Raw genomic sequence first — 10561 nt, forward strand, 5'->3', positions numbered from 1 at the left:
TTTTACGACAAGGAGCAGGTGCATCTAGTACAGGTTAAACTGCTGCAAAAACCCACAGAGCTCAGCAGCCAGTGCAACAAATTCTGGATCTTTGGCTTTTCGTTAGCTGTTAGCATTAGCAGCACATGCTGCGTCTGATGTGAAAGGACCTATATGCTGCGCACTGTGACTCACAGCAATGGTCCCGGGTCAGCCCTGACTTTGTGTTAAGCTAATCCTAAAGTAATAATGGTTTTTCTAACCACTGACATACCACAACTTTATCCTTTCAACAGCTGCTGAAAGTTAGGTGACCTAGCTTCTATCGGATATGTATATAGAGATCCTCCTCCAGCTTCAAACTGTATTACCCTTCAAGGACCTGAAGCTCCATAAAGCACCCCTCCGACAGCCAAACCCATCTGTTCCCTGATTGGTCAATGTCATGTCAATCACAAATTTAACTATCCAATCAGATGAAAGGAAGAAAAATAGGGTCAAAATTCGTACTTGTAACTTGAAACTTGAGTGCAGAGTTTGACACTTATTTTTTGGCAAAGTCCACACACAAATCTTTTTTACGCATACACATCTTTTTTACACACACACACAAATTCTTTTTACACATACAAATCCTGATTTACAAGTACAAAATATTTATGACCACAATTTGAGCCCATACTGGCACCCATTGTTTTCATTACCGGCAGTCACATGTGGTTCCTACCATATATTCAGTTTTGTACTTGGTATGATGGCTTTAGCTCTAGGTTGGTGTTGAACGATGTTTGATTGCCCTTCATCACTTCTGACTATATTTGGCTGTTATCACAGAGTGCCAGCCTGGTGCTGGCTGGCCCAGATTCATAGTCCTTTGGCTCAGCTGCAAGCAGGGCTTCACAACCACACCAGATATCTACGCCTGCAGTATAAACACTGCTTTAGAGCACACATAACAGCTGTCTGTGGGTATTCTTAATTAAACTCAGAACAGGAGTAAGTACATGCTCCAGCGTACCACTGAAAGCTCCACTTTCCTTTTGTTCAATACTATATTGTGTTACCATCTTGGATACTGATTTTTTTTTTCCATTGTAAAATCTTACTGTGTGCTGGATTGGCAGGCTACGACCTGCTTTAAATGGCTCTTTGAGAATTCAATTACATTTGTTGTATTTGTTTAGCTTTGCTTTCAAAGAGATACAATTGAATTGGCTCAGTTTTAAAGAGCTGGGTTTCTGGCACAGTTTCGTAAATATATGTGGAAATGCCATCGAAATGTCAGAATCGGTTGCCATTAATTCTGTAATGAAACAACCATCCATTCACTCTTAAACTCAAATGTCATAAACATTCCCACTCTTTTACTTCAGATTTTATCAAGTCTGTGTGAAATTTTAAAAAAAAAGAAAAAAAAGAAAGGGATTGTCCAATTCAGGCATTTGGCTAAGCAATGGTTGGCATTTGGTATTGTTTTCTGTTTTTCTTCTGCAGTTCATAGGCTTTTCTCAGGAGGCCTATACAGGCCTATGCAGTTGGCCTTCGTGGAGCACTTAGATGTGCCATTTAGATAAGCAAAGCCTCATTTAGACATGATTAAGTAAATCAGCTCGATTACATTTGTTGCTTGTAGAAATTGCATTTGCGATGCAGCAGTGGGAGTTCAGCCATGATTGGACTTTCATGGTTAAAGCTTTCACTCTCCTAATTTTTTACTTGTGTTGTGGTTTCACTGCCTTAATACAATAACGATATATCGCATGTGTTTAGTCATCAAAGACTTTATAGGCAAAGTTGAATTAATGTCACCGTTTCCTTCAGTTAAAGTTGAGTCTTGGGCGATGAAGCCGGGAGACATAACAGTGTGATTAGTATTGGCTTGTTTGCTTATTACAGGAAGACAGTGCTGCTGTGATCAGATTCTTTACCTAATAATTACATACACAAGAATGCACATGAGAGGCACTGGGACTGATAACAGGGTTTAAATCATTCATCAGTGTCTCTATTCCCATTCATCCCATTACTACAACGGAAAAGAAACACAACCTCGGCTGACCGTCACACACTCCTTTCACAGTTTTTCACCACATTCTCTCTTCCTCCCCCTCATCCACTCATCAAGACCACAAGTAAAATGTTTCTGTTTTACAAGAATCTTAATGAGAACTGATTCCAGTGGGGACCGGCTCAGATATTTGTTGCATGGTAACATGGTGTGTGTTCTGATTATGAGAAGGGAATTGTGACATATTAAATTTTGTAGTTATTTAATTAAATAAAAAATAACAGCAGTAGTTTGTTTGATTTTATCAACTTGAGGCTTCAATAAATAAATAAATAAAAACAGAGAGGATTAGTAGATGATCCCTTGTCTCCAGTGCTGGAAAACAAGAAATTGGCACCACAAAATTGCCTTTGAGTATTAAACGATGACTCGAACATCATTTCCAAATGGTAATAAGCATTTGGGATTTTAATTATGAATGTTAAAATTCTGCCCTACCTATAAGAAAAATACACCTTCTACACAAGAAATATTACAACTTAATGTGCAGATTACTAAAAGGTTTGCAGAGCTCATCCACTGAGGATGAAGCTTTTTTTTTATTAAATTACAAGTTACAAGAACATTTACCCCAAATGCAACGATTTAATGACGTATTCTGGGGTACTGTTTTCAGAATTTTGGCAATAAAAAAATATCCTAACAGAGTAAATCCAACTGAATTCACTTGATTAGGGTCATGTATTTAAATTTCATTTAATTACATCAGATGAAAGTGTCTCCACAGTAAAAGAAGGCCATGTCTTCCTGGTCAGGGGCTAATTTAACTCCATCTGATTAGGTGTAGGTATTTTAACTCACCTGGTTAGGCTTAGGCACTTAGCAATTAGGATCAACCCAGTGGTTCCAGTGGTGACCATTGGTGGCATGGTGGTGCGGTGAACAGCATTTCCTGGTTAAATCACCGACTCGGGCCTTTTGCATGGAGTTTGCATTAATCTATATGTTGATGTGAGATAAATAATGACCTTGAAGTGTACAGAATAAAGCACTGCATCAATGCATAGTTAAATGTGGCCAATAGTCTGAAGGACTTTGAGTATTCAGTAAAGCTGCATCAAAACATGGAGGATTGCTTATCACAGATCACTGTGAAGCCTGACGGTTGGTCAGTAGTGAACATTCCAGGAGCCAGTTATCTGGGAAACCATCGAATGTTTTTATTGGCCTGTCAAATATCAGTCACTGGTATCGTGTGTGCTCATTGGTTGCCAGCATAATTTTTTAAAATCGTAATCACATGAATTTACTGACTTTTTATAGTCTCTGGTTTTAACGGATGCATCTTAAGATTGGAAAAGCAGTATATAAATAAAAGTGCCTTCCATAGTTGGGATTAGACCATTAGGAACCATTTTTTTAAATGAATCTTTTTAGAAGAATGATTTTTAAACTCATTTCTGTCTCTCTCATGTTATGCACCTTTAGATTTTGACTGGAACTACTTCTGGTCATGGAGTCGTTTTGTGGACTATGTGCAGTGCGTGCTGGCCTTCACTCTGGTGGCAGCGTACATCACCTACCTCCTCCTGGACTCGGTTTTGTTCGTGGAGACTTTGGGATTCCTGGCAGTCTTCACCGAAGCAATGCTGGGTACACCGCAGCTCTACTGCAACTATCAGAACAAATCCACAGAAGGCATGAGGTACATCTGCCATTTTCATAAAGAATCCACTTTATGTATTCAGTCATGAGGGGATGCAATGGATAAAAACTTGGATCTTGAAAGCAGACTCAAAGCAAGCATTGTGGGAATATTTGGATTAGAAGAAAGGCAGATGAAAGCAGTACTGAACTCTTAGATCTTTTTCCCAATTGTATCAGCAATGACCTTCTAGAGCTCAGTCAGAGTGCTTGTGAAGATTTTATTAAGATTGGTATTCTCATATATACATCCCAGTGACTGAGCCCTACCAAAACACAAAGCAGACAGTTATTAGACGATACATATGTGCTCTGCTGTTTTGGCGTTGAGCTCAGATGACAAGTTGAGGTATCTCCATGTGTTTTTTGGTCAAATTCCTGAGCAAAAAGCTTTGTTTGTGGAGAAACCAAAGAGTAGCTAACAGCATTTGGAGGGCTTGGAAGTCATTTTTACCCTTACCCTTAGCCGCTACAATACTTGCAGCTCGTTTTATGAATGCTCACCATTCGAAATGCTGTAACAAAAAATTATTACACCAGGCAGTGACTTTGAGCCACTGTAACACCCTTATTCTTTTCTTCTTCTGACGTTCTGTTGTAAATCTGCTGCTGTGTGTGAGATGATCATCCTGTTGCATGAGATGACCCCACATTTGACTCTAGAATACTTTGGTAGACAGAGGAGTAACTCAGGAGCTGCAAAATAGCCCAAATCATCACACTTCCACCGCCGTGCTTGACAGTGGGTTAGGGTTAGGGTTTGCGCTGATGTGCTGTGTTTGGTTTTCGACAAACGTGCTACAGTGCATTATGGTCAGACATCTCCACTTTGATCTCGTCTATAAAAGGAACATTTTTCCAGATGTCTTGTAGTTTGTTCAGTGCAAATTTGGGACGATTTGTGTTTTTTAAAGATCTTTGTTACAAATAAGCTGCAACCATTAAGCTTGTTCATGATATAATTAGCCAGTTGTTTAATTACTTGTTGCTTAGACATATAAAACAGCCAGCAAGAGTTTGTAAAACAAATGTACTTCAAAAATAGAAAAAAGGAATCAATCTTAAAAACTACTGAACCCATCAATTGCTCAGCTGACACTGGTCTATTTATGTATGCAAGCCTGCAATTTTCAACAACACTGTCATCATGAAAGACACATTGATCCGGGCGGCTTTTTAAGCTTGTTATTGGTGGTGCAAATCTAAATGGAAAAAACATCCCAGAAGGTATGCAGTTCTCAGGAAAGCACCCTAATTGGCAGTTCCCGCTAGAGGGTCCCAAGAAATCTTTTGTCCAAAAATGCAGTATGACACTGTGAAAGTTAAGCCACGCCCCCAAATTCAATTGACAGATGTATCCTGCAGGGACCTGGGATTTTAACTGGATAACAAACATTTGACCCAAATGTTCTCACCACTAAAATTTCAAAAGTTCTGACATGACGTAAAGGTTCAAATCTCTCATCTTAGAATGGAAACAAGGAACCTTACACACTGTATTCCTATTCATTTTAGTTGTTTATCAGACTGTATTAATGTTAGACTACAACCCCCCCCCAAAATCAGAAGATGGGAGTTAATAAGACCCAAACTTAGAAAAGGATAGACTCAGTCTTCAGGCTTCTTAGAGAAGTTTGCCACTATAATCAACTTTAAATGCAGAATGGTTGTTGGCCAACACGCTCTTATTTTCATCAACTACTTAGGTCTTCAGTGTAATTTATCGAGAGTCAACCCAATGAAAATTAAAACAGATTTAGTCCTGTCCTCGATTAATGATACTGTCTTTGCCCTGTTAAATAATGTTTCTTTTGTGAGTGCTGCTTCCATCACAGACAGCTCTGTGGCTGTACAGCAGCACACCGTAATGATTCCAGATGATATTGTCGCACATGTGATCATTAACACTGACACATGCTTATTAAGTATCTCTGGCACCTGAAGTAAGAGCACGGCTCACAGCAACCATGTGTTAATTCAGCCTGACAATTGGCTATCTGAAGTTTTGCCTGAGAATCAGTATGGTAATGAAGTATTCTGTTTCCCCACGTCAGTTGCTAATGTGTCATTTAGGCTCATTAATGAAGATCTGCATCAAGCCTCAGGCTGTAATTAGAGACTGTGATATAATATTGATTTTTGAAAGCATATACAGTTTCAGAATTGGCCCTAGCAGCTCTCTGAGCTGTGGCCAAGCCCTGGTAACTGCTTTTTGGAATTGTATACTTTGTTACAGTAATTGCAGGCATGGATTTAAAAAGAACCCACAGAGAATCAATATGATTAAACTAGATTTAGATAGAGATGTTTAAGTTGCTAAAAGTACTTGGAAAGATTAAACTGATGATGTCCATATGAAAAGACCTGTTCATCTGAGATTGTTCACAGAACATGCAATAAAAAGCTTTCTCACAGTGTGTGTCCTGCCTTAGAGCAGAACCCCCTCACACACACACGCACACTCATATACCCTCCTCTCTGCTGGTTGACTTTCTGCAGCAGACAGATAACAGAGCTCCAGCAGGGCTGCCTGTCCACTTAACCGGCCATGACAGCTCCCACGCTGGGCCTTTCCATACCCTCTCTGTCCAATGCCTTATTTATTTTTGATTTCCTTATATTTTCTGCCCACCCGACACTCTCTCCACCACCAACATTGTCCTTTAAGCTCTCTACACTGTGTGATTGCTGAAGGACCCCACACTCAGTTGTTCTTATATTGCTAAATCTGGTGCATTTTGTGATTTTTGTGTGATTAGAAAGTGTTTCTTACTTGTTTGCTAGGTTCCTCTTCCCCTGACAAAGTTAGCTGTTTTCTACACTGCATTTCGACAAACCTGTAGGCAAAGGTTGTAAACATTATTTTGGGTCAGGGCAGGCATAATGGTATCTCTATGGTGCATTGGAGACTGTCTGTGCTCTCAGTTGTACTCTGTAAAATATATTTTAGATGCTCTAAAGGAATATGTTGGTTTTTGTGCTGCTTTTATGACTGAGTTTCTTGTTCTGGCCTGTAGAAAAGAATTTTATTCTTCTGAAGTACTGACAGCACACAGAAATGTTTGTCATTGATGTTGATAGGAAGAACCATATATGCTGCTGTCAAAACAGGAGGAAAATTTTTTTGTGGGAAAATACATCATGATGGAATTACAGGCAAATAGCCAACAGCCGTTTTAATCATAGATTTAATCGGGCTCTACGACGTGTTCCACTATCTGTATTTACAAAAAGATTGCAATGGCAAGAAGTGGGAACTCTCTTTTACGCAGTCTTGTCATTGCAGTTGCTGATTTTTGTGACTCACCGTGTTGCTTATGAATTTCTAGGAGTTTCTTTCTCATCTTGATTCATTTAATTAAACTCGGCCCTATAGGTTACACACTGTTATGGCCCGTCTAGGGGTGGCCAGACCACAACATAAGGGTGATCCATCCTCGTCAGACCCCGAGCAGCCACATCACACAATTGGTGGCATTAATAGTAGTTTAATAATGATTTATTTACAATATGTTGATTCATTAGGTCATTTGACACAAAAGAACTAGCTGGCTATAGCTTCGGGGTGGACCTAACGCCAAAACAACAAACAAAAGGAGCCTATCTCGAGGATTTACCAAACTTAACTGACCAAAAGAATCAAACTAAATGAAAGCAACTTGCCTCCCTAATGACGAAAAACAGGAGAAAACTATAATCAAACAAAAAGGCAGTCCACCCCTACATGCTCCTGTACTCCTGGTCTGCTGGTTGGAATGAGGTGAGGATGAATGACTGGCGGTCCATGGCGGTGTCATCATATGAGCCATCTCCAGCTGGTTAGCCAATCCGTATGATCCTTTTTTTGGTTCCACCAATCACGGAGAGGTACCTGTACACTGAGATTTGCATATTAAACAGCATTACATCAGGAGTCGTAACACACATAGTCACGTGACAAAGAACATTTATTCTGAGCTCTGTACAGCCCAGCAAAGAAGTAAGTACACTCTTACTACTTCCTTAGGAATTAAGAGGGCAGATGCATGTTAACACAATGCTACAATCTCACCAGGAGTGGTTATCCAAGCAAAATGACTCCAAGATCACATCAGAGGAAAAAAAAAACAAAACAAGTGCTATATCTTAGCATGTTAAATTTTAGGTTTATACCTTGTTAGATATCAGGTATGAGCTGTCAAACAAGTGACCAGTTCAGATGTTGTGGGTAGAAAGAAAGCCTAACTACAGAGGTACTGTAAACACTACTGTAAGCCGGAATAGTGTAGCTAGCCAGACTTCTGAGATAAAGTAAATTTTGTTGTCTTATATTGTAGATTAATGCTTTCCAGTAAAACTAACCAAAGTCTCCCCCCCACCCATTGCAGCAGATGGCTGCCTTTCCCTTTGCCCTAGTTTTGCTCCAGGTTTCTTCCTGTTAAAAGGGAGTTGTTCCTTCCCACTGTCACGATTCCCTATAAAGTGCCTGTACATAGGGAATGACGACTCTTACTTTGAGATTAATAAAATGGAACTGAATTAAACATCAGTTTCATTAGGTTAAAGTTTTTCACTTTAACCATATTACCTTGCCATGACAACAGATTCCTTTTTATTTTCTGCTGTGTACAGTCAGTTCAGTGAGTAATCGTATAGGATCTTTGTCGCTGCATCTACATCTAACTAACCACCACTATGTTTTCATGGGATCACAAGTTATTGAATAATTAACCGATTAAGGTAAATAGTAGGGGTGCAACGATACACAAAATTCACAGTTCGGTTCGATACTTTGGTGTCACGGTTCGATATTTTTTCGATACAAAAAAATGTTCATGCTTTTTTAATTTGTCATTTATTAAAATTATAAATATATATTTTAACTCAAACGTACAGTTTTTAAATTTTATGTTGCTGAAACAAGTAGTAATAAAAAAAAAAAAAATTCTATCTGATCGAGAAATCACTCATCTTTGGAAAAGAGAGTTTATTACAGAGAAATGTCTCTTTCCAAAATAAAAGCTATACTATACGCTTCTTCTGGGCTATATTCTCAGCAGCATATTAAACATATCAGGTCCCCATAAGGAGAATCATGTGCTAACGGCTGTCTAAATGACTCGGGTAAAGTTTGTAGCATGCGTGCTTGTTGTTTTTGTCTGCTTCCACTTGTCTTTGCACTTGGATGATGTCGGAGTAAATGTGCAGTCATATTCATTGTGTTCCCACTAGTGCTGTCAGCGTTAATCTGAAATGACGTTAACGCCACAACACGGCAAATCTCCGTTAACGAGCTACCGCGGATCACCCCGTGCGTGGGGCTGGATGGGTCAACACGTTAACGAGCAAACTGCGCTAACGCAGTAGTTCCCACCCATGTAATTAAGCATTGCGTGGCACATCCAACATACTGTTTTACTTTTGTCCATGACACACTTACCTTCAGGGTCATACGTCACATGAAAACCAAGATAGTTCCAAACGCCACATCTGAATGAGGGTGGGGGAGGTTCAATTTGCTATGTTGCAAGGAGCTTAGCTTCTGTCTTGCTAGCTTGCGCTGCGCTCAGTGGATCTGTGCTCGACAGTGCTGCCTAGGCGGAGTAGTCGAGCGCAGATCCACTGAGCTCAACACAGACAGCATCGTCAGAAGACAAGTTGATAAAATAAATTAAAAATGTTGTATTGTTCGATACATATGCGTACCGAACCAAAAGCACTGTATCGAACGGTTCAATATTGATACGAGTATCGTTGCACCCCTAGTAAATAGCAGACCACGTGTGGAAGGATTGCTCTATAATAGTTGGAGCAATCCTTCAAGAACCAAGTTTACATGGAAGACTGTGCCAACTTCTAATAATAATGTCAGTTTATGTGTTTAAATTTAAAGAAATCTATTAAAGATATATGCAGACAAATATTTTTTTCTCCATGAAGCTCAAACTCCAACCATATCTGTTAACCCATTCAATTACATTATATTTATATAGCACAAAATCACAACAATGATCTCCTGCAGGCACTTTATGCTGGTATAGATGCTACAACAATACAATTCCAAGCATCATAAGAAACGAAATCTCATTTTGACCATCGAGATCATGGAGTGTATCATAGTTTCAGTAACAACGCTGGCAGTATTTAACATCAGTGATGTAGAGTAAACAAAAAGCACTGGTGCCCAGGATGTTGTTCTCACTAGAGAAAACTTCAAAAAGTGCATTTTGGTAAACTTTCAAGGTTATATCACCATGTGGGAAACCAGATTATAGGATATGAAAGGTCTCTGCTTTTAGACCAGGCCATATGGCCATATATGATTCTTACTCTGTTAAAAGAATCTATTTATTTGAAAGTTTTACTAACACCAGAAATCAGTATAACTAATTGCTTGTTTGTGTGGGACCAATGGTTATATTAAAGCTTTTTCCACTATTTAGCAGAATTCAATTATTAGTATAAAATATAAACCTGCTAATAAATTGAGATCATATAGATTAAGCTATATTAAGCAGGGGGAAATTGTCAGTGATACAGTCTCATTAGTTCTCAAATGATAAACACAGTGTAGTCCCTGTATCTCTGTTATCCATAGAGTTAGTTCAAATATAGCCAAAAGAACTCCAGCCCCCAGTCTGTGAGAACATGAAGCTTCCTGTTAGTTCTGCTTTTTCTTTTGTTACCCTACTGCACAGTCTGAAGCTAAATCTTCCTCAGAAGGAGGACATTGTCATTTCCAGTCCTGTTTATTGTTTGTCCTCTCCTTCCCGTGAGCACAACCTGTTGAGTCTGGCAGGCTGTTGCTAGGTTACTTACCTCAGCCAACAATCAAGGTGTGTGTGTGTGTGTGTGTGTGTGTGTGTGTGTGTGTGTGTGTGTGTGTGTGTG

The 10561-nt window shown here is 39.3% G+C and overlaps 1 protein-coding gene across 2 annotated transcripts in view; it reads left to right on the top strand.

Annotated features, from left to right (window-relative positions):
• slc66a2 (solute carrier family 66 member 2) overlaps positions 1-10561 on the top strand; it is a 35927-nt gene that overhangs the window by 14302 nt on the left and 11064 nt on the right. For both annotated transcript variants that reach the window (XM_005745246.1, XM_005745247.1), the window contains one exon: positions 3476-3692. In XM_005745246.1, the coding sequence (XP_005745303.1) occupies positions 3476-3692 (217 nt within the window). The remainder of the gene's footprint in view (positions 1-3475; positions 3693-10561) is intronic.

Source organism: Pundamilia nyererei, unplaced genomic scaffold (assembly GCF_000239375.1).
Source record: "Pundamilia nyererei isolate P.nyererei 1_Seehausen unplaced genomic scaffold, PunNye1.0 scaffold00156, whole genome shotgun sequence".
Lineage (NCBI taxonomy): Eukaryota > Metazoa > Chordata > Actinopteri > Cichliformes > Cichlidae > Pundamilia > Pundamilia nyererei.